General features: G+C 50.5%; 1 protein-coding gene across 3 annotated transcripts in view; it reads right to left on the bottom strand.

The window, feature by feature from the left end:
* The window catches only part of Actn1 (actinin alpha 1), a 94,341-nt gene extending 71,369 nt beyond the window's left edge, over positions 1 to 22,972 (bottom strand). Inside the window, exon 1 of one of the 3 annotated variants that reach the window (XM_052185566.1) lies at positions 22,760 to 22,972. In XM_052185566.1, the coding sequence (XP_052041526.1) occupies positions 22,760 to 22,864 (105 nt within the window). In that variant the 5' untranslated portion in view covers positions 22,865 to 22,972. The remainder of the gene's footprint in view (positions 1 to 22,759) is intronic. The other 2 variants (XM_052185564.1, XM_052185565.1) reach the window with 2 other exon arrangements.
* Between the last annotated feature and the right edge of the window lie 1,554 nt (positions 22,973 to 24,526).

Raw genomic sequence — 24,526 nt, 5'->3', positions numbered from 1 at the left:
GCTCTCTTACCTGCTTAACCATCTCTCCAACCTTCTTCCCTTTGTTTTTAAACAAATTTTAGACTTATTTCTTTTATGTGTAGGAATGTGTTTGTCTACATATATGTATGTGCATTGTGTGTACTCGGTGCCCAAGGAGGTCCGAAGATGCTATCAGCTCCTCCGGAACTGGAGTTCTAGCTGGCTCTGAGCCATCTTGTAGGTGCTGGGAACTCAGGTTCTCTGGAAGAGCAGCCGGTGACCTTAACCACTGAGCCATCAGTGCATCATGGTGTGTAGTGGGGGTTAAAGGACAACCTGTGGGAATGAGTCCTCTCCTTCCATCACATAAGTCAGGTCCTCCGGCTTGGTAGCACATGGTGTCTTTGCCCACTGAGCCATCTCTAGCTAACAACCACTACCCTTTTAAAAACTGTTAGAGACAGGGTTTATTTTGTAGCAGGTTAGCCTGGAATTCACCTCTTGCCTCAACCTCTCAGAGTTCTGAAACTACAAGTAAACTAACCTCTTATTTTTTAAATTAGTGCGCACAGTGTAAGGGACACTGCAGGTGCCCCAAGCAGCCAGCAGTGTCCGATTCCTCCTGGAGCTGGGGCTACAATGGTCGGAAGCTGCTCTGGTGGGAACTGAGGATCAAACTTGGATCTTCTCAAAAAGCTGTACATGCTCATAACTGCCCTGCTACGTACTTTCCCAATAACTTCTAACTGACTGATCTCAGAGGCTTACCCTGGCCTACCAAGGCTCTGGGTCTTCCAACTCTGAGGCCCAGCTATGCAGAAGTCTTTGCATATGTCTACCTCAAATGCTTTGGGGGAAGGAGACAGGAAATGTACAACTAAATACACGTCTACGAAAACAACCTCTATTCCTGGATCTCACTTTCTCGGGGGAAGAAATATAGAGGTTGCAAAGTTCTGTTTAAAAAAAAAAAAGTTTTTGGTAAAATGCCAAATAGGAAAATACAAAAGCCAAGCTAAATTTTACATACACCATGATTACTGCTATCCAAATACTACGGAGAAGATGAAATCACCAGAAGATTGCTGGAAACTAAGCGGTTTTTGTTTAGGTGAAAGGGCTAGACGGTCCTTTTCCTGTTGAAGTCATTTATCTTCTCAAAGGGGGGGAGGGGGTGGGGGGGTAAAGCCACTGAATCAAGAGACAAGAAAGCACAGCTTTCCCATGTCACCTCACAGGCTGCCATGTAAGGAACATGACAGGCCCCCAGTGGCAATGGTACAAGCGTCTGGCTCTCTCACATCCTGGTCTTTCAGACTCCCGCAGTCCATCCCCGTCCAATGGCTGACTCCCCCACAGCTGGGCACACGTCAGATGCAATATCCATGAAGCAGCCATGGCCCCTGGACCTCTGGGTACCTAAAACCGTCAGAAAACTTTAGCTTCCTTCCATCAGCTAGATCAGCACCGCCTAACCCTCTGGGCGCCTAAGAACTACTCAGTATCTGCCATGTTCTCCCACAGCATCCATTTATTAAAAGATTGAGTCCTATACCCCGGCCTCCACTTTCTGCAGTTGCCCAGCCCCTGGCTATGAACCCTGGTCCCAGCACAACTGTGGCCGGTGCCCAGTGCATGTCAGCTAAGGTGTTAGCAGATGTCCCCTGTGCAGAGGCCTAAGGTTTGGATGAGGTGACTGGAGACTTCCTGGACTCAGAATTGTGATATTGCCAAAATGAATGGCTGGCAGCTACTTTCACTGCCTGGTGACAAAAGTGGAGATCCCTGGCAGGGTACTTGGGTGGCCTGTAGAGCAGGCAGGGTCGGGGGGTCTGCAGTTCAAGCTCCCATCTGGCAGCATGGCGAGGCTGACTCATCCATCACCTTGCAGGTAGGATGAGCTCACTCCCTTCTAGGGCATCCTTGCAAGTGGAAACCCACAAGCAGAGAGAGTTCCCATGGCAACAGGCCAGTGCCTCCTCCACAGCCTTCCTCGGAGTGCCTATGCCCACAGTCACTGTCTCGGGCCTAAATTCTTAGAACGTACAGTAAAGGGCCTTGACATCAGACATCACAGAGCCCTCTCCCTGCACATGCCCCACCCAGCTGCAGTACAGAGTCAATGCAAGCGCATTCAAGACCACATCAATCCCACTCTATCCATTTAGTCCCTGGCTAGAGAGCACTATTAGATACCTGACTCAGAGCTAGCCTGTGTCCCTGCACAGCTCCCACAGAGTCCTATTCCTGCTTCAGCCCACCCCACACACAATCCCTCTCACCCAAATGGCAGCCTGTGACCTCAAACCAGCCCAGCTTCCACCAAATATCCCTCGTGATTTGGGTCTCCGCCCTGCCCCATATGTGAGCTTCTGTACATGAGGTTAGCTCAACCCATGATCGTGTAGCGCACAAGATGGATGGCTGTGTGCTTCAAAGATCCTAGAACAAGCCTAGTGACCACTTCTTCCCTGAAGATGGCCAGAGCTTATCTCTCTACTGATTCAGTCAGGGCTCACCCAGGGCTCCCCAGTCCCCCCAACTCTTGTGTTCCAGCCCACTCCTTCACATTCACGTGGCTCCCCTGCCCCCAAGCTTGGTGCTTCCTCTTTCTTGCCCGTGGTTACACTCTGCCCAACTTCTCTGATACCTTTGCCTGACTCGTTTTCGTTCCCTCTTCCTTCTCCTCCTCTCTTCTTTTTTGGGGGGGTGGGGTGAGGTGGGGAACAGACAGGGTCTTTCTCTGTAGCCCAGGCTATTCCAGAACTCTGTATTATCAAGACTGGACTCAAACATGTAGTGATCCTCCTGTCTCAGCCCCTTGGTCCTGGAGTCCTAGGTGTGCAGCACCATGCCCACCATGTTCTGCATTTGTGTGTGGGCGCGCATGCATACACATACACACACACACACACACACACACACACACACACACACACACACAGGGAACCTAGGACCTCAAGCATATTCAGCAAATGCTCTCCCACCGAACTATACCACGAGTCCTCCAGGGTGGATTTGGAGTCCAAGTATCACTATTTCCTTACCTATGGATTTTAGCTCAGTGCCACTTTGCCTGCAGGTAGAGCAGGGGCTGACCTCTGACTCCTTAGACTATGCCAGCATGTGGCTCTCACCCATTTGCTCATTGGCAGAGATCACACACCCTGCTGTTATCTGGATGGAACAAGGGCTTAAGGGAGGTAGGTGCCTCATAATCACCGGATGGGACAATGGGGCGTCTGTGGTCCTGTAAGATTCTAACAGAGCAGAAAATTCTTATTGCTCAGTGATACTGAAATTGGCACAGGTTACAGACCTATATATTGTCCAACGACGACACAATTACTTAAAGACTCAGATCGCAGACTGTGTTCTGGTTATGACCTGACACACAGTACATCTGTTAAATACAAGCACTGGGCAGTGGTAGCTCACGCCTTTAATCCCAGCACTCAGGAGGCAGAGGCAGGCAGATCTCTTGAGAGTTCCAGGACTATACAGAGGGGTGGAGGGGTAAAAGGTTGGGCTGAGGATATGTCTCAGCAGATAAAGATGTCTGCCACCAATCTCAAAGACCTAAGTTCGATCCCCAGGATCCACAGTGGAAAGTGGGAACCAACTCCTGCAAGTGGCCCTCTGGCCACACATGTACCACATCATAAATAAAAGAAACAATGTTAAGTTAAAAATAAATAAATAAATAAATAAATAAATAAATAATCCACAGCAAATGTGGTTGGGCAGAAGAACTAAGTCCAACTGGCTCGAGTGCTCTCATCCCCACTACAGGAGTGTAAGGACTGCATTACCTGCTGACCACCCACTTCAGACACTGTCATGGCGCCCAGTCAACGATGTATGCTGTTAGTTCAAACCCTTCAGTAACTGTTTGCACAAGGAAAGGGTGGACGCTCATTTGCACTAAGACAGCATCTCCTCTCCTTAGCCTTTCTACTCCAGCCATGCCCAGCAGGTCAGACCGCAGCGCATTACAACAAGAAGGACAGTGATCAGGCATGTTCTGACACTAATTCACATGACTTCTTCTGTGTCTACATGAAAATTTCCTGTAAGTTCTACGTCATGCATGCAAAATCATGCATGTAACACACAGGCATCCTGGGCAAGGGCAGGAGTCAGAATCAGCCTCCAAGGAGATGATACCTTCTTTAGATTCTAAATTATTTGCTATCTTCACTTGATGCAGGAATGAACTAGCCGGTGGTGTTTGTGACAGAGGGCCATACTGATGTCCCGAGAGTAATGAAAAAGGAAAAGAGAGTCTTCTCTTTTCCAACTCAGGAGTATGGGCAGTGATGGCGCACGCCTTTAATCCCAGCACTTGAGAGGCAGAGGCAGCGGATTTCTGAGTTTGAGGCCAGCCTGGTCTACAGAGTGAGTTTCAGGACAGCCAGGGCTACACAGAGAAACCCTGTCTCGAAAAACAAAAACAAAAACAAAAACAAACAAACAAAAAAATCCAACTCAGGAGTAGAGACGGAGCCTTCCAGACTGGCATCTGCTCCACCTAAACTTGAACTCATCCCCCATCCCCAACAGGGAGCCAGGGGAGGAACTCTGAGGAGCCTCCCAAACCCACTGGGTACCATGCAGCATTTCCTCCAACAGAGAAGCCACTCTTCTTCAAGGGTCAGGACTCCAGACCCTCCGTTCTATCCTCCAGCTTTTCTGATCCCAGGTGCAATGCCCACTTTGAGGATAGAAACAAAGATCACACAGAGGCCTCTGCAAAAGAGCCATGGTCTCAAACCAGATGGGTTGGCTCACACATGTAATTCTCACTGCCAAGACAGAATGTTCTCTGATTGAAGTCTAGTGTACACAGTAAGCTACAGGCCAGAGTGAGTTATAGGATGGGACCGACTCTCAAACAACAAACAACAAAAACAAGAGAGAAAGAGTCACGGTCCTTAGAGTCAAATCCTAGATGTCATTTACCCTACAGGCCAGTCACTATACCTCTCTGGACCTCAGTTTCCCCAGCTATAAAATGGTGGCTACAAGACCTTGGATGGGTTCCTCTGTGGGACGTACTTGCTGGGGTAACTTTTCTTTGAGAAGAGAACACAGCTCTAGCCACATGCTATGAGATGGGTTTGCACCCACATGGCCCAATGCTACTATTAAAATGACCATTATTGCTGTGCATCCCACGCAACGTGTTGAGAGGTTTCTGTCACTGTGTAACCAGGACTGCACACTCACACAAAGCTAAGTGGTACAATGGCCTCCTGTCCACCTAGATTAGATACTGTAGCCTATTGTTCCCAGGTAGAAAGTCTTGAGAACACACCACTGTACTGACTGAGGCAGGCATGTGGGACAGGGCGGCAATGCAGAGGTGGAAGAGGAGCCCTAGGTGTGATCACCCATGCCTGTGATTTTAGCACTCGATGGAGGCTGGAGAATCAGAAACCCAAAGCCATCCTCTGCCACACACTGGAGGCTGGTATGGGCTTCGGAAGAGGAAGAGAGAGACAGGAAACTGGGAAGAAAGTAGGCGGCAGAGGCAACAAGATGGTGGTCGTCGTCTTTGTTGTCTTCATCATCGTCAGCAGCAGCAGCAGCAGCAGTTGAAGTTTTCAACTTCATCATAATCTTATAGGACCATCAGGTCCTCAGTCACCATGATACATACAACGCACCAGATTCCCATAGCCCCTTTCAACCAGTCTGAGTGACAGTGCATACCTAAAACTTTACTTGAAGAGAAGGACTCACTGAGGTAAGACCGTTAGAGGGCCAGCCCCAGTCTGGCTTCTGGCTATCTTTACATCACTGCGTTCACCTGCCTGGGATTTTCTGCAATGAACGGCCCAGCCCTAAGCCCAGCTAAACATAACAGAGGGAAAAGTTCCCAGAAGTCTGGGACTGTTTAACATACAGCGTGGGGAGACCCTCACAGGCCCAGGATGCTGTGGACCAGGCTGGACAGTGTGTTGCAGTCTGGGTGCGAGGTGCTGGGGGCGTTAGTCTTACAGAACTAGTGTGTCTGTCTGATTGCTCTGACAGCTTCCAAGAGTTGATTTTGGCACCTGTCCAGAGAGCCAAGTGCCCCCTCCTATTTATAGGGATAAAACAAGCCAGTATATTGGCAGCAGTCAGCATAGACCCTGCAACAGAGGGTCACCATGATCACAGCAGCTCCAGAGAGTGGAGGTCTGGAGTACCTACAGACCAGGAACTGCCCAACCAACATACCAGGGAGGGGCTTCACTCAGGGCTGCCTACAATACCAGCTTCCGGGAGCTCGAAGGGATGCCTTGATGGAAGCTGACCCAACAAAACCTCACTTCCAAGACCATCCTTAGTGCTGAAAGCCAAGAACAGAAATGTGGAGGGATAATAAGGCTTTATAGGACCCCAGGCTAGCCCTATCTCAACCACTTGATACATTGGGACATCAGGCAAAGCCACCTTCCTGCTCCTTAGGAATGTGTTGTGCTATTTATTTAAAAGAGAATCTACTGGGACCTGGGGAAGTAGAGACAGCTCGAACTCTGAGGGGCATCCCTGTCCCAGGCAGGGCTGGCGGTAAGCGCTTATCCCCAGCAGAGGGAAGACAGCAGGACAGTGGGTAACTCCATGTTCAGCCTCCCACAAAGAGTTGTGTAAGTTGAGGCAAATGACTGAATCAAAGCCTAGGATGTTTTTGCTAAGAGGGAATTAAATATCACAGTGCCACTTCTCTAGAAGGAGGTTACAATGATTCACCACTAGTGCAGGAACCGGACTCAGTACAGGACTGGGCATGTGGGAGTTGAGTATGAGCTGTAATCACCAGGACTGTCACTACCACAGCCATACTGCTGGGTCCCTGTAGCCCCGCTTCCATGCAAACTCATGGGCCAATCCAGAATGATTGGCGTATAGAAGCCTACCTGCCTATCACAACTCTAACTTGCAAAATTCACTTGAAGTTGGGCGCCCCCACATAGTGGCCAGAAGCCCCAAAAGTTTTATCTGCCTCAGAGTGTGTCAGAGCTGGGCATGTCCACTCTCAGGTTCGTACCCACTTGCAGGGATGGGAGAAGACCATTCCTTCCCAAATACTCTGACTCCTGACTCCTTTACAAAGCCAGCCCCACACAGAACAAGATCTCAGCAGAGGGCCCCTGGCCGAGTCACACTGCTGCTGTGGATTCTTGTTCCTTCATCCACATGACCTTCCAGGTCCTTTCTGACTTGGCATCCTGTGATTTGCTTTCTTCAAACTGCTGCTGAAGAAAGAAGGATGAGAGCAAGCTCTGGGCGGGAATGAGTAAGGGGCAGGGCCACCTATGACACCAGTTCTTCTTAGATTCCACACAAAAAGTCTTGCCTGGTTCTTGGGCCCACTGAGCCTACAGAGTCCACAAAGCAAGGAGCCTCCCTCACACAGGCGATAGTGGCCAAGGCAACACAGGGGCTGATTGTGTCAGCCTACCTTGCAGCAGGCAGAGACAGTCCCTATTCTTCCTTGAACATCCTACATCATGCCTAGAGCAGCCAGGCTTAGGGGCGGAAGCTAAGGTACCATTGATAACTCCAAACAAGGTCTCACTCTGAAGCCCTGGGACAGCTGCCTCCCACTCAAGGCCACACCCTAGCCAAGCATTTCCTGAGTCAAGACAAAGAAGGCTAAGCCTACGTCATGGAGCACTGACTTCTGGGTAAGGGAAAGACATTCGCTTGGTTCTGCTCACCTGGCCCTGCTTACCATCCAGATGAGGAGAAAACTGAGAATACAGAAAGTTCCCACAAGTAAGACTGCAGAATGTTTAGCTTCAGGCACAGACTGGGAAGCCTAGGGGTTCATCTTAAGATCACCTAAAGAAATGCTTGAATTCGCTGAGCATCCATTCAGAGGGGACCAACATGGCTAGGGAGATGGCTCAGTGGTTAAGACTGCTTTATAAAGGCCTTGAGTTCAAGACTCAGCCCCAATGTTAGCCCGCTCACAACCATTTGTAACTTCAGCTCCAGAGGATCTGATACTTAATTCTAGACCCTGCAGGAACCCAAACACAAGTGCACACATACTCACACAGACACATGAATAAAAATAAAAACAAACCTTAAAAGGAAAAGTCTACCACCAACAAGCCAAGAACAGTGGTACACACCCCTTTAGTCCCAGCACCTGAGAGGCAGAGGTAGGCGCATCTCTGCATTTGAGATCTACCTGCTCACAGAGTTCCAGACAGCCAGAGCTACACGGTTGAGATCCTATCACAAAACGAACAGACAAAAAAAGGGGTGGGGTGGGGCGTATAGAAACAGAATGCCAGCAAGGAGATGATTCCCCTGTGGTAATCCAGTTAAGACCCTGAGCACCATCTTAATCTTAGCCACCAGCATGGGGCACTGACCGTCATTCTGTGATTAAAACCATCCTGGGTTATAAGCAACTCTCAGCTATGACTGACTGGTCCAGGACCAACAAAACCCCTGGGTCTCCTGAGGCTTTGGGACTTTATAGCACCAGTGTTCCTGTGCTGAGAGAATAAAACAGGACTCTAACAAGCAGCTCTTGGAGCTAATAGTTCAAAAGGGGCAGTGTTCCAAATGTCACTCTCCAAAGTCCCAACAGGGAGGTGGCAAGAGAACCAAGGCTTTCCTGGACACCATGTCCTGGCCACCTGGAGGCCCCATGGTTCCATCTAGTGCCACACCTACCGTGATTTGTTTTTTCTTTTCTTTCTCTTCTTTCTCTTCTTTCTCTTCTTTCTCTTCTTTCTTTCTTTCTTTCTTTCTTTCTTTCTTTCTTTCTTTCTTTCTTCCTTCCTTCCTTCCTTCCTTCCTTCCTTCCTTCCTTTCTTTCTTTTTATTTGGTTTTTTCGAGACAGGGTTTCTCTGTATAGCCCTAGCTGTCCTGGAACTCACTCTATAGACCAGGCTGGCCTCAAACTCAGAAATCCGTCTGCCTCTGCCTCCCAGAGTGCTGGGATTACAGGTGTGCGCTACCACCTGCCCGGCCTATCATGGATTGAATAGGAATCTTCCCATAGACTCGTGTGTTTGAATGCTTGGCCTATAGGAAGCGGCACTACTGGGAGGTGTTGGAGTGGGTGTGGCCTTGCTGGGAGAAGTGTGTCACTGTGGGGATGGGCTTTGAGGTCTCCTATGCTCAAGCTTAGCTCTGATGTGGCACAGGTCTTTACCTGCTGCCTGTGGATCAAGACTTAGATCTTGCCTGTGTGCTGCTGTGTGTTTCCTGCCATGACAATAATGGACTGAACCTCTGAAACTGTAAGCCAGCACAAAGTCAATGCTGTTCTTTATAAGAGTTTCCGCAGTCAGTGTCTCTTCACAGCAATAGAAACCCTAACTAAGACAACTCCCCAAAGCTAAGGTGACTAAAGACAGCAGGTTAAGGTCCACCCCTCAGGGAGAGCATTCAGCGTTAGCCCAGCTATGGAAGGAGAAGGAAAACTGAGACTTTAGTTTGATATCCTTTGGAGCCCCCAAGCAAACACAAGAGGACCAGAAACTTCCTAAGATTTTCTGAAGCAGGAACCTTAGCCAAATACCTAACCTCCAGGGAGAAAGTAGTGCGGGTTTTAGGGGAGGGGCCAGCATGGACAGTTCCTCAGGAAAGAATCCGGAGTGTGCACATGGCTAAGAGGAAAACCACAGCTGGACTGTCTTCAAGGAAGCTGGGAGATGACCAACAGCACCCTTGTGACTGGACACAAAGGGAACAGTGACAGGAGACACAGCAGAGTCTAAGCTCATCCAATGCTCTGACCCAGTTTAATGATGAGGACGGTTCCAAGCTACACCTGAATTTGGGGAGCTAACCAGACCTCTGTCCTGAACCCAGGACACAACCTCATGGCTGGAGTAGCACTGACTACTCAGACCCTGACACACAGACCTTCCTGCTGGATTTTCCTGCTACCCAGACACCTGGCCAGAGGCACACAGTGAGTTAGGAAACAGCTATTACACAGCTTTCGTGTGCCTTTGTCATAGGGAAGTTGGACAATGTCTTTCAGGGAGGCTTTTGAAGACATACTTGCTAGAGGACTCCAGGAAACCCCACAAGCAGACCTTCTACTGTCTAAGACACCTCGGGTCACTGATCCTCCAAATGTCCTTAGAGCCAAGAGTTTCCCAGTGACACTCTGAGACAGTACAGCAAGTCTGCCAACACATCTGTCTCTTCCAAGTTTCTCACCAGCCCATCCTGGAAGCCCAGGTGCCAACTGAGAAAGGCAACAGCTAAGTGGCTTACAGCCAGGGGAAGAAAAGGGCGGAGCAGGGGTGGGAGTGACATGCTGTCATCCCACTAGCTGTCCTCAGGGACTGGGAATGGGACTGAACCACAGGGGTTTACCACGGCTCCCTGCCTCTGCCATTTTCTAAAACTCATATGTTCATCCAAGCCCCCCACAGGAATGTCTGTCTCACAGAGTACTAGCTTCTGAAACCCTAGTTTCAGTCCCCATCACTACTGAAAACAAGGCTTGGTGGAACTCACCTGTAACTCCAGTACTTAGAAATGGAAGAAAAAGGATCAGAAGTTCAAGATCATCCTTGGCTACATAATGAACCTGAGACACATGAAACTCTATCTCAAGCAAATCAAGATAGGTAGGTAGGTAGGTAGGTAGGTAGATAGATAGATAGATAGATAGATAGATAGATAGATGATAGAAAGATAGAGAGAGGGAGGGAAGGAAGGAAGGAAGGAAAGGAAGGGAAGGAAGGAAGGAAGGAAGGAAGGAAGGAAGGAAGGAAGGAAGGAAGGAAGGAAGGAAGGAAGGAGAAGAAGGAAAGGAAGAAAGGAAGGAAGGAAGGAAGGAAGGAAGGAAGGAAGGAAGGAAGGAAGGAAGGAAGGAAGGAAGGAAGGAAGGAAGGAAGGAAAGAAGGAAGGAAAAATAAATATTAGGCAGGACATGGGAGCAGGTAACCACAGGGTATGGGAGTCAGATGCCAAAAAAAAGCCTAGGAAAAAAAGACAATGCTGAAACTGACTTCTGTTCTCCCTCAGAGAGCCCACCACAGAGGCAGGAAGCTGGGCTCTGACTTTACCTGTCACCTGCAAGGAACAATGAAACCCCGGCAAAGCCTCCTCCAGGCCTCAACAGGACATGGGAGGCAGTGTTTCCATGGGAGCTCCGAGCTTCTCTCCAGTTTTTATTTATTTATTTTTATTTTATGTGCATTGGCATTTGCTTCCATGTGTGTTGTGTGAAGGTGTCAGATCCTCTGGAATTGGAGTTACAGACCCTTGTGAGCTGCTATGTGGGTACTGGGGATTGAACTCAAGTCCTCTGGAAGAACAGCCAGAGCTCTTACACCACTGAGCCATCTCTCCATTATCTCCAGTTTCAGAATGGTCACAGATGCATACCAGCTTCCTGGACAGGGTTAATACGACCATATGTTTAATAACCGAAGCATGAAACTCAGGATACCAGTCCATGTGGCCAGGGAGGCCAATGGGATTCCAGAAAGGAATGCTGGAGCTCAGCTCCAATGTGCCATTGCCTGAAAACAGAACTCTACAGTCAGCACGCTCTTCAGGAACTAGCTTCAAAGGCAGACACTCTAGAAACCCGTGCTGTGCTTACCTGAACCTTTCAGATCTTTTCAGGATGCCCTTCGTTTCCCGCCAGCCATTCCATCTCAAGTGCTGTGAGCCCTAAATGCAAGCCCATCTGTGAAACACTGAGAATGTGCCCAGCCTGACCCACAATACTATAGACGGCTCTCATGCTTTAGTGGGATTGGGACACAGTAACAGTCACAGGCCCAGGATGGTAAACCTCAAGTTGGACCCGCTCTTCAATCAGGGGCTTTATGGAGAAAGGCCCAGGGGAGGGTTCTCCAGTCAGGCACCCCTGGGTGCCAAAGTGACCCTACCACTCAGTGCCAGGCAGCCTCAGCAGGACAGTTATAGATAGGCCCAAGTACAAGCATCAAAGGTGTAGTTCTTAATTTTCAAAATAAATGTATAAAGCCAGGAGTGGTAGTGTACACCTTTAATCTCAGCACTTAGGAAGCAGAGGCAGGTAGATTTGTGAGATCCAGACCAGCCTGGTCTACAGAGTGAACCCCAGGATAGCCAGGGCTACAAAGCAACCCTGTCTCAAAACAAAACAAAACCAATAAATAAGTAAATATATATGGACACACAAACACAAATAAGATAAAGTTACACACACATACACACACATATATATATATATTTAATTAATCCGGCTATAAGATTATTGTCGTTTAACTTTAAAAAAAAAAAAGTATCCCATTACACCTTAACTTATTTATATGCAGCTGTGCAAATACGTGGAGGTCAAAGGGCAACTTCCAGCAACTGCTTCTTCTCTTCCATCATGTGGGTTCCAGGCACTGAACTCAGGTTCTCAGGCTTAGTAGCAAGTCCTTTTCATTGCTAAGGTCTCACCAGCCCCACGTTGCTTAAGTTACGTTTTAAAAAAAAGAAGAGAGTGGGGTTGTCACGCTGGTCTAGTATGCACAAAGTCCTAGCTAGATTCCAGGCCCAGAACCACAGAACAATACATCAAAGGCGGTGGCAGGGCTGGGGTGGGTGAGTGAACTCAGGGCCTCGTGTGCACAGACACCTCCAGTCCTGTCCATAGTAACCCGAAGGGCAGGAAACAGGGATCCGGGCCCAGCCTGCCTCCCGGAAAACACATCCACGTGCCTCCTCACCCCAGCTCCCAGAACTGAGTCTGGAAAATCACTTTTGGGTTCCTGGAAAGAAAGGCTCTACAGAAATATGGGGAACTGGACTGGAAGGTGCCATTATGTATTATCTGGAGGATGTCTGTGGTGTTTGAGGGGAACCACTCTCCCCAGACTCAAGGCCTCAGCCAGAAACAACAGAGGGGCTGCTGGCAGCCAGAGAGACACAAAGGGGTCTGTGCTTCAGCTAACAAGGCAGGGAAGGACAGGGCCCCAGTTCCAGGCGAGCATTGGCCTGAGAGGGATTAAAGGTCCCACTTTTTCTCCACCCCCAAAATACAAGCTGTTCGGCCTCTCTGTGTGGGACATGAGAAGCGAGGACCTGACTCTCACAGCCCCTCCATCCACAAGGGAAGAGGTCTCCTGGCCTAAGGGAAGATAAGATACACTAAGAGATTTGCCTGAGGGAGATCATTCACCTCCAGGTTCTGAAATGTCCCCTGTGGCATTTTACCTACAGCTCAAAAATGGAACCCAACACCATCTTTCTCCTATCATTTCCACCTCTTCAGACGGCTTTAAACGGTCACTTTAAAAGGGCAACTTTCTCTGTCCCTTTTTGAAACTCCTCTTTGAGAAGCCCACACCCATGCTTTGTTAGGTGTGCCTTACTTCCTTGAGCACCTTTCTCTCCCTTTATCCTTGCGATTAAGCCTATACTAAAGTATCCTTCTTCAGAAGAAGGGCAAGGTAGCTCAGACCTATAACACGCCTATAATTCTAGCCTTTAGGAGACCAAGGCAGAATTGTTGAGCCTTGGCAGTCAGAGTGGGTTACACTGTGAGTTCCAGGTCAGCCTGGGCTACAGAGCAAAAACCTGTCTCAAACAGCTAAAATAAATAAGTCTTCAGGGCCCTCTAAGCTGTAGCTTGGCAACATAATCCTAGGCCTGCAACCCTACTCCAGACAGCCCCACAGGCCCCAACCTCCAAGCAGCAGAAGCAAGGTGAGTGAAGAGGCACCTTCCCTGACTGGCTGTTTTCCTACCCAGAACCGACAGCTGGGGCCTCTGGTTTAGACTCTGAGGCCCTACAATGCTCAGTGCTCAATAAATGGCACTGCCCTCCAGCAGGAGCCCTTTGCTCAGCCTGGCCCAGAAACGTCCTGTTATGGCAAAAACCAGCCTAAGCCTCAACTTTCCCTCTATGCCTCTCCGAACATTACTCTCTAGGTTTAAAGAGTGGACACCTGCAATCAAAATAGTCCTGGGGCCTGGGGCAAAGCCTTGCTGGGCCCCCTGGGTGACCATAAACAAAGGGCAGGGCAGGTGAGAGAAGGAAGCAACAGGGAGGAGGTGACTGAACCCCAAAAGCTGGAGTCACGGGTAGGAGCACCTTGGGGGTGCACAGTGTAGCTACTGGCATCCCCCTCCCCCCAACCCTCCAACCAACTTCAGAAGTGTTTGAGTCATCCAGGATCTGTCCAGCTAAGACTCCCTCCACATTCAAGTTGTGTCCAGACCTTGGTTAAAGTCACCTAACTTTTCTGAGCCTCGTTTTCTCTACCCTAAAATGGAGATGAGTCCTCACACGTTTGCTCATCGCCATGAATGGCAAGAAATCACATCACAATTAATACAAGAGTATAAATGTGAAGACCCATGAATCATAAAATGAGCCCCTGATTACATCCCGCCCTGAGGTAGTATTCACCCACATTTGAGACTTGAGTCTCAGTTAAGTCATAAGCCCCTTCACAGCAGCGGGTGTGACTGTACAGATGGCTAAAAGTCAGAATTCGGAAGTTAATCCGTCTAGTTTTGTTCATAACTCAGCTTATTAGCCAGTCAGCTCCTGGGCAAGCTACTTCTCCGTGACTCAGTTTCCCATCTAGCAAAGGAGACTAACCGTGCCTTCCTTGAAGAGGCATGCAGACCAAGGTCATCTCAGTCAGTTAACCTTTAATCACTGTGAGCCGTTGGTCTTTTTACTTGTTGGTTGACTGATGTAAAACAGACAGCTCTCCTGGCCAGTCCACCCTTGAGGCTCTTCCCTTCCCTCCCCGGAAGTGGACAGTGTGTTTATATTTCCCTTTCAGTACCTTTTGCTTATAAAACATTTCAAACCAAAATGAACACCTGGGGCTTCATGTCCAACCCTTTCTCTGTGGGCCCCAGGAACATCTTACTCTGTCCCTAAATTCAGATCATTCTAGGAAGAGTGACCACCCTACATCTGTTCCCTGCTGCTGCGAACGCTGACGGAGGCCCCTGACTGAGGGTGCCTGGCTTACAGGCTGAGCCTGTCTGACTGAATACCTGGCATGCAAGGGTTCCTCCACCCTGGAACTTTTGGGACACGATCTTGGAGAAGACTCTGATCCATCTCAGTGGATAGCAACTCACAGTCCTACGAGAGGCCCATGGCAGCCAAGGACCAAGCAGGCAGTTTCCAGGGGAACAGCATCCTCCGCATCTACACCCAGTTCCCATCCTCACTGCCTTTTATTCTCCTCCCACCTCTACAGCGGGCTAAGTCACCTTCCCACTATTGCTAGGCAACTTTCCAAGGAGGTGGGGCTGCCTCCCCAGCCCATGCCTGCCCTGACCCTGAGGAAAGCCACCCTTGCCTGCTGACCCTGGCGACAGCAGAAGGCGAGAAGGGAAGTAGCCATAGTCCAACGGGGCTTATATTTGAACACCCCCAGGACTCTCTCACAAGGTGGGACTTGGGACGATAGGAAAACCCACCTTTCCTCCCCAGCCCTGTTCTGATGTTTATGTGTCATATACTCTCAGGCAGCTTCCAAGAGGCCAATCAGATGACTCGCTTTTCTTCCTGATGACTCTTCAGCTCTACTCCTACCACAGCTCATGGTTCCAAACCCCAGCCCGTGAGCAGAGAGCGAGCAAGAAGAAATGGGGTGGGGGAGGGCACTGCTACCAAAGTAAGGATACGTTGTTATGAGGCGGGCCGATACCATTTGAACTCCTGTGACAGTATTCACATTTGGAAGGTGGGATGTCAGGCAGCTGTCAGCTTCTTCTTCTTTATATTATTAGTCTTTTCTTGGGTTTTTCAATCGAGACATAGTTCTCATAACATCAATGTCACCATTTTCGCAATGCGCAATCCAGTAATTTTGAATCTATTCACAAGGCCACGCAAACACCACCACCACAGTCTAATTCCAGAACATGTCCACCCCTGGGGTTTTATTTGTATATATCCATCTTTGCTTAATGTTCCTACGCGTGCAGACTATTTTATAAGCAGCACTGCAGAGCAAACAACAGAGGGGGATGGGACCACCGGCTTCAGATCCCAAGGCCGCTGTCACCCTGACCTTGAGATCCTGAAAAGGTCAGACAGTTCTCCACCAGGGACATAGGACAGGGACACACATGCATATGGGCCTTCAGGATACCTATTGTTGGCTGAACTCCTAGTGCCCCGCCCACCAAAGCCCTGTCAAATAACCTCCAGTCAATGGAAGGCCTTGGTAGAAGGTCTGAGGAACTCTTTGTCCCCCTCACTGTCCCATGCAGGTGTAGAACCTGCCGGCATATTATTATTTCAACAGGGTCTCACTGTGTGCATGGCCTGGAACTAACGACCTAGACCAGGTAGACAGATGTGCCTGCCTCTGTCTCCCATTCAAGAAAAGGATGAGTCCCACACCTAGCCCTGACAGAATTCTTGCTGAGTGGATGGGCCCAGCTCACAGGACTGCTCCTGTAGAGATGTGAAGCCACTGGCCATATCCTGAGGAGACAAGGCAAGGCCAGTAGAGCAGGTAACCCTTGGCCACATGTCAGCCTGGGGATCCATCACTGGGGCTGACTAGCTGGGAGGACCCTAAGGAGGTGTGAGCCCTAGGAGTCTGACCAATAACCTGCTTGGACAGCATGGCTTAAGCATCACTCTCAGTAAGTAAAAGACCAGAGGCTAGAGATACAGCTCAGTTGGTAGAATGTATGCCCACCATGCATGAGAACGCGGGGTTCAATTCCCAGCGCCACAGTGTGTGCTGTTACTTATCAGTTCTCCCAGCACTTAGGATGTAGAGGCAGGAGGCCATTCTCAGATAAGCAAAATATAATCAAGGCCAGCCTGGGCTACATGAGACCCACCCCCCAGGCCACCACCACCACAGTTTCTCCATGTAAACTGCAGGTGTCGTGACCCACAAGACAGAGCACCCAGGGTGTTCAGTTAACACCCTGTAACTGGTCCAGTCGCCATCTCAGTGATTCAATGGCATTAGGTCATCTCGACAATTCAACCACATTAGGACTGACCTCTTTCCAGGAGCCACAGCAGAACACCATGGCCAGTCTGTATCTCAGCTGGGGCTACCCCATCTCAGCTCTAGACCCATAAAAAGTACGTCTTGTATGACAAGCCCTTAAGCCCAATTTCCAGTCTGTGGCCATCAACCAGGTGCCCAGTGCCAGGCCTTTTTAGAGAGCACCTCCCAAAAGCCATCCTCAGAGAAGAGATTCCTCCAGAAGACGCTGGCCACGTACCCTTCGGGAGCCTGTCAGCCTCTTGGTCCCACAAACCCACCACTAGTGCCCCTCAACTTGGAGACTCTGGTTGTGGGGCCACAAGCCAGGCCTTCTCATACCTGGTTGGGCTGGGGCCAGCTGGCATCTGTGGCCTAATGGCCCAACCCTTCCCTCCCCCACTTCTTCAGGCTTTGTCCATTGCTTAACCAGTGGGGGGAGGGGCACCTGCTCCCAGCCTACCCATGTGGAGCAGGGTTTGAAGAGGAAGGGCTCCATCAAGTTCTAGGGTAAAGTGAGCTTGGGGAAGTTGCCAGGAGGTGTGAGGGCGGGCAAATTCCTGGGCTAAATAAATGGCTCCTACAGGACATTCTGGCTGGAGAGATGGCTTAGGGGTTGAGAGCACTGACTGCTTTTCCAGAGGTCCTGAGTTCAATTCCCAGCAACCACGTGTTGGTTCACAACCATCTGTAACATAATCTGATACCCTGTTCTGGTGTGTCTGAAGACAGCTATACAATACTAATATAAATAAAATAAATTTAAAAAAAAAAAAAAGGACATTCAGACGTTCACTCTCGGTGTGTCAAGTTTCTTGCACTATGTCATGATGATACAAGTTTTAAGTACTTTCTGATTAAGTTTTATTTTTGGTTTTTGGTTGGGTTTTTTGGGTAGGGGAAGGGGCTTTAAGGGAGGGTCTAGAGCTGGCCTAGAATTTACTATGTAGATCCAAGATGGCACAGCTAGACAAAAGTCTGAGGAAGCCAACCTTTAGATCCCCCCTCCCCCAGCACACTCAGTACACATTCATCTGCAGAAGCTAGAACCAGATGCAGGCCTAGGATTGAGTCTTTATCTAGAACAAAGAGCATCTATGTCCCCAAGCAGCAGCCTCAGTCAGTCCTGTCCCTGGGCTCAACATCAGAAATTCAGGAAAGAACAGGGCAGCCTGGGTTCTTGGCCCCAAAGACAGTGTCACAGGCATGGCAGTCAAGAGGACAGACTATGAGGAATCTGAGAATGGAAAAGCCAAGTCTTTGCTCTTTCTAATTTCACTTCCAACGGGAACCACCCTGGCTGGGATGTCTAATCCTTCCCAGGTAAGTCCATCCACACAAGCCCTTTCCATTTGGGCAGTTGTAGGTAAGCCCCTACGACACTGCCCAGCTGCCCAGAAGCCAGTGTGAATGAGTGAGGTGGCCTATCTTGCTGAGACCTAGCCTACCTGCGTCCTACCCGCAGCCACTTTCATTCACCTGCCAACAGCCAGTGAACACTCAGCAAATATTGATTGTCTTTTTATTATGAAAGGCCCCAAGGCTGACACCTGTGGGAATATCCAGTCACCCAGAACTTCCAAGACCAGAGAGAAGAGGAAAATAGAATTTGGCAGCAGAAGTACCATCCTACATCTCAAGTTGAAACTGCATCAGCTAGGGGGCTGAAAAGATGGTTCCGTGGTTAGGGGCTCTGGCTGCTGTCCCAAAGGACCCAGGTTCACATCCCAGCACCCACATGGCAGCTCACAACTGTCTGTAACTCCAGTTCCAAGGGACCGGACACCTTCACACAGACATGCAGGCAAAACACCAATGCACATTTTAAAAAAAAATTTTTTTTTTTGCATCAACTGATTTTTACAAGTATGGAGCCTGAGTCGAAGCTTAAAGGACCTGGCCCAAGGTCATGGTGAAAGAGGACAGACCCAAGACGTGACTCCAAGACTCCAAGTCAATATTCCCTTTAGCCTGCCTTACACCTGTGCTCGTATACTCAAAGGTGTGGCAAGATCGCAGAGAGGGAACACACAGAGAGACACCTTTGGTCATCATGAAAAGAACTGTCTTGGGAAAGAGAGATGACTTCAGGCCTGATCTTGGAAGTCAGGAAGGTAATCCAAGCTGCACCTCCTCTGGTCCACGGGTTCTATGCTGTAGCCTTACTTTGCATTTGGAGGTAGGTGGACCAGCCCCAAGAACTCTGCCCCAAAGCATTCTTAGAAGAAGGGATAAGTACAACCACCCCACCCCCCTTTGGCTCCTTGAGTCATGCCTCCTGCCTGCTCAGGCTTCTACCTGCATCCACCTCCACGAAGAAAGTAGTTCCCACCACACCATTTCAGAGGAGCGGGTTAAGAACTGGGGAAAGGGGGAGAGGAGTTGGGCAGAAATGCATCAGGTTCACAGACAAGGCAACAACAGAGAGATCTGCTCCGTCTCACTCAACGTCCCAGTTCCGCCACCTAAAACTCAGCCTGGCTCACAGTCAGTGAACATTCACAGTGCATCTGTGAAACTTTAGCTAGAAAAAGCTCAGAGCAGGGGAGATGGCCCAGGCACGAAGGGGCTTTCTGCACAAGTACTAAATGTACCTAAATTCAATCTCTAGCACCCACATAAGAAGTTGGGTACAGTGACACAGGCCTGTAAGCTCAGCACTAGCCGGGGTAGAGAGACAGGCAAATCCCTGGAGTTTGCTGGCTAGCCAGACTAGCTGAGTCAAGAGCTCCAGGTTCTGTGAGAGAGAGACCCCCACACACGCCTCACCCCCTTTTTCAAAAACAAAGTGGAGAGTTGGCCAGGTGTGGAAGCAGAGGCACATGGTGTCTCTGAGTTCAAAGCCAATCTGTTCTACATTGCAGAGTTCCAAGCCAGCCAGGGCAGGGCATAGAATAACTCTATCTCAATAAAAAGTACAGAGTGACTCAGGAAGTCGCCAAACATCGGTCTCTAGCCACCACATAGCCATACCCACACACACACACCACACACAGAGAGGTGAAATAAGTGACTTGCCCACCGTCTCGCAAAGAGCTATGCTGCACCAGGGCTAAAAGCAAGCTGCCCTCTGCCTCTCATGCCCTGACCTTCGGCTCCCACTGCACCGGGCCACCTCAATTCTCCCCTGCCTCCTTTGGACCTGTTCACTCACATGCGGTGGTCCCATAGAATACCCGCCCCCACTCCCAGTCAGTAGGAAGAATAGCAAACCCTACATGATGCTCCTTTAAGCTTTTAAAAAAAAAATGCCCCTATTATTCTGCTAACACTACACGGGGCTAAAATTCTGCAGGTGAGGAAACTTAGGCTCACAGAAGGCAATAGAGAATGAACAGCCAGGGCCGCAACCTTAGTTAGACCAGGCATTCCAGACAAAAGCAGAGAGCCTTCTGCCAGACTCCCACTATTAACCTAAGCAAATGTGGATTCCCTGATTGCAAACCCCACTGCCTTGGGATGCCAGACTTAGTAGTTCTCCATCCTTCCACCAGCTGCTTCCAGTGCGCCGTACACGGGCCCTCAGATCAAGCTACTTCTCTCTTAACTGGTGTACTCATCCTCACATGTGTCTAGCTCACAGGCTGCTGGCATCTCCAAGATAAAACGGTTACCATGTTGCCCACATTAGCCAACATCAGCCTACATATGTTGCATATGCCTGGAGATGACCAAATTCCCCCGATGTCTGTTCTTACCCAGGTCAGTGTTCTGGGAAGCTATCATTTTCTCTACAACTCTATTGAACATGTTTGTCCAGCCATTCATTCTTTAATATAAGTGTGCATATCGGCCCAAGGCTCAGGATCTGGACACAGGCCTGGCCCTTCAACAGCTCCATCACTCCTGTCTCTTCCAGCACAAAGGTAGACTCCTGGAAGGGACTTCTATTCTCCATGGAAGATCCCAAGATTTTCACCATTCTGATCCCACCCCTCCTAGCCAACTTAAAATCTTAAAAGAAAGATTTTTTTCTTTTTTCTTTTTTTTTTAACGTCTGGAAAGATGGCTCATCAGTTAAGAGCATCGGCTGCTCTTTCTGAGGACCCAGGTTCAATTCTCAACACCCACGTGGCAATTCATAACTGCCTGTAACTCCAGTTCCAGGAGATCTGACACCCTCATAGGGACATACATGCAGGCAAAACATCAATGCACACTTAAAAAAAAAAAGTCACTTTAAGAAACATTTGTTTTTATATAAAGAAATAGGGGAAGGAGGGAGATCTCTCATCCTCCCTGGGAATCTCCAAACTGCTCACTCAGTTTTCTGTTCCACCAACAGTCCCAGGAAATAAACTCGGCAGTGAAGAAGGGGGAAAGACCCTCAGCCCTCAGTCCTCCCAGAAGAGGGGGAGGGGCTGACAGGAAGAGGGCGGTGTCTGTAAGCTACCAATACATTACAAAGAAGTCAGTTCAAAGCCAAGGGACGCTCTTAAGTTGCTGTGGCAGTAAGAGACAGGGGCAGGGCCCCAGGTCGCCAGTTTAAGGAAGCGCATTGTGGTGTGTTTTAAATCACCTCTGCTAGTCTGATGAAATGAGTAAAAGGGCACCGTTTCGGGGCTTAGGATTCCTGAGTGAGCTAATACAGGATGCCTTTAGCTGAGAAAAAAAAACTTCAGCCGGCTCACTAAACTCCCCCCCCTTTTAAGTTTAAAAAAGGGAATGAATGTTACCATTTTTGGACATGAGCATTCTCCCTCAAGCCCAGCCCTAACCGCACTATCCAGAGGGACGCGCCATCCTGTAACCCCCACCCCCATTCCCAGATCACGAAGTGTGTGTGGGGGGGTATAAAATGGGGAGGGACTGGCCGGGAACTGGGGGTTGGGGGGTCAGGGTATGTGGCCGCCTGAGAAAAGCACTCTCTGCTCAGGAAGCCATGGTAGGGTTAATGCCTCCCCTTCCCCAACCAAGAGTGGTTTCTGACCTCTTCCTGCCACTAGCCATTACGCTCAGGACCCATCGCCAATTTCCCAGCTCAGACCGGGCAGCATATCCTGAACCTCGCCGATGGCGACTAGGATACAGGGCCGTGGCTAAGCAGGGATCCTCGAAGAACAACCCCAAATATCTCCTAGACTGTCTCTCCTCCAGGAGCCCAACTAGAGCCAAGCTACTCAAACTCGCGTTTCGCCAGCCAAAGAACAGGGCAGAACGCAGATGCAAGGCTTGCAGCCACCAGTTCACTGAGTTAAGCAATAAAACCGTTCACCGTCCTGATCCCGCCCCCACAAGGCCCTGGGGAGCCCGCGAACGACCCCCTCAGCTCCAGCCGCACTCCGGCACGTCCACTTCCAGGTAGATCCCGAGGAGGTCGCCAAACCCTTCGACACCGGCTCTGTCTATAGTCTGCGGACCCAGCTCGGAGTGCAGAGACCGGGGTAGCTTGCCTCTATGGTACAGAGCCCCAGGGGCGGCCCAGGAAGCGTGCTGCCACCGCACGCCATATGGAGGCGCCAGGAAAAAGAGAAGGGGAAAATCGATCCCAAGTAAGCAGCCATGAAACCTAAGTCTCAGCCCCAGCCTCTGGAGCATCGCCCCCGCGCCTTGCCCACGGGTAGACGGTTTCAGCAGCACCGGGGTGGCCCAGACCACCCGCTCCGAGGCTATCTGCCTGCCGGCGGCGCCACCTCTCCGCGCCGCGGCTAGCTGTTCGCGGGCTCCAGAGCAGGGGTGCTCCGCTCTCCCGCCCGGTGCCTGTAACCCAATACCCAACCTCGCCGTGGCCGCGATGTCCCCGCCTCCGCTCTTGCGCGCCGGGAACTGGTTTCCAACCGGGAGCCCAGGAGTGCAGCGGGCAGAGCGGATCAGGGTTCGGGGCTGTAGTGGGTGGGGGGTGGCTGCTAACCTTCCTCTGCTGCTTCTCCCAGGCCGGATCCAGGAGCAGGTCCCGGTCCCAGTCCTCTTCAGGCTGCATGTAGTCGTTGGTCTGCTGGGAATCATAATGGTCCATGATGGTGCGTGCGTGCTAGCGGCTGGATTTCTCCCTCCACCTTCTCCTCCTGGCGACGGTGGCTGCTGCCCGGGTGTGGGGAGGGAGTCGGCAGGGCTGGGCTGGGCTGGGCTGGGCTGGGCTGGGCTGGGCTGGGCTGGGCTGAGGTGGCGGGGCCGGGCTCGCTCCCCTGCGCCCGCTTCCGCCGCGGCTCTGCTCGCCGAGGCTGCTGCTGACGAAGGCGGCTGGAGCTCGCGGACTGCCTCCCTGAGACGCGCGCTCCGACCTAATCTCCACGCACACTGCGCTCTGTGAACACTCGCGCTGCGGGAGCAGAGGCGGGCGGGGGCGGGGAGAAGGGGCAGAGCCCTCCCGAGGTTCTCTATTGGCCAGGCCGAGTTGCCCAAACTTCCCCCCAGCGCCTCTCATTGGGAATTCCTGGCATCCGTCAGGCGGGTCTCTGTGCAAATAGGTGGACTGGGCGGCCCCCTCCGGGCGTGCACGCCACCGCCCACTCCCTGGATTCCCACTCCCCCGCAGCTCACGTGACGCCACCTTAAGCTGAACCGGAGTGGTGCTTGGGGACGCCTCCCAGAGCTCGGGGACCAAATGGCACCGTGCTCGGGAGCCCGAGGAGTCGCTGAGGATTGGTCCCGTTCCCTGCCGGCGGGAAGGCCCAGAACTCAGGCGCGCCGGTGTTCTTGAGGTCTCACGCAAGCTACAAACCCCAGCAGGGGGCGGGGAAACCCAAGGCATATTTCGTTTTCTCTTTCTTGGGGGAAACTAGGTTGGGACAAACTGTTACCCTGGAAAGGAGTAGGGAGGGCCCACAGTAAAAAGGAATTTCCTGATTCCACCACTGCTCCCGCCCCGCCCCTCGGGACCAAGCTGATCCTTGTCCTTCTGGAGCCTGACTTGTGGCTAGCTGAAATTTCTCAGCCCACTGAGTTTCCCGCCTTGCCAATGATCTTTGGGTACTTCCCTGGGGTTCTGTGCACTGGCTCGCTGCGGACTTCTGTGCGGCAGCTAGGCTCCCGGCTACCCAGGTTCCCTGGCAGGTATGCCCTGGTGGACTAACACAACTGAAGCTACCTTCTGGAGACTAGTTTCCTCCTTCCCCACTTTTACAGCTTCCCCACCTACACTTTCTTGAAACTAGGAAGAGCCCTAAAATGGTCTGCCTGTATCATACACCTAACAGATGGGGGAAACTGAGACTCAAAGAGCAGAGCTGAACAAGAGACCCTACAGGCCCATTTTGTGTGTAACCTTGTGCCTGACAAAACTTTTTTATCCTTGGATGAGGAGGAAGAAGAAACAGCGCAAGACTAACTAAAGTGCTTGGTGCCTGGCAGCACTCCCTGGGCTCAGTAAAGGAGGGTGGGAATGTGTTGGTCCAGCACTGTTGCATCCTGGGAAGAAGCGGCCCGGATTCCTGGTGGTCTTTTGAGGGATGCTGAGTATGAAAATCAGTAACAAGGAAACCTGCAGTTGGTTTTGCATTCTGATGTGGACAGCAAATACATCCTTCTGTGTACCAGTGGAGTTTAATTTATACAGTCATCCCTTAATACTCGGGACTGATTTCAGAACCACTGCAGATACGAACAGCACAAGATTGATTGATATGTAACCTACATCCACTGTACACTTCAAATCATCAAATCATTCCCGAATAGAAAT

The sequence above is a fragment of the Apodemus sylvaticus genome, chromosome 6 (genome assembly GCF_947179515.1).
Source record: "Apodemus sylvaticus chromosome 6, mApoSyl1.1, whole genome shotgun sequence".
NCBI lineage: Eukaryota > Metazoa > Chordata > Mammalia > Rodentia > Muridae > Apodemus > Apodemus sylvaticus.
Note: the sequence above shows the minus strand (reverse complement) of the source record. Positions and strands in the feature narration are given on the sequence as shown.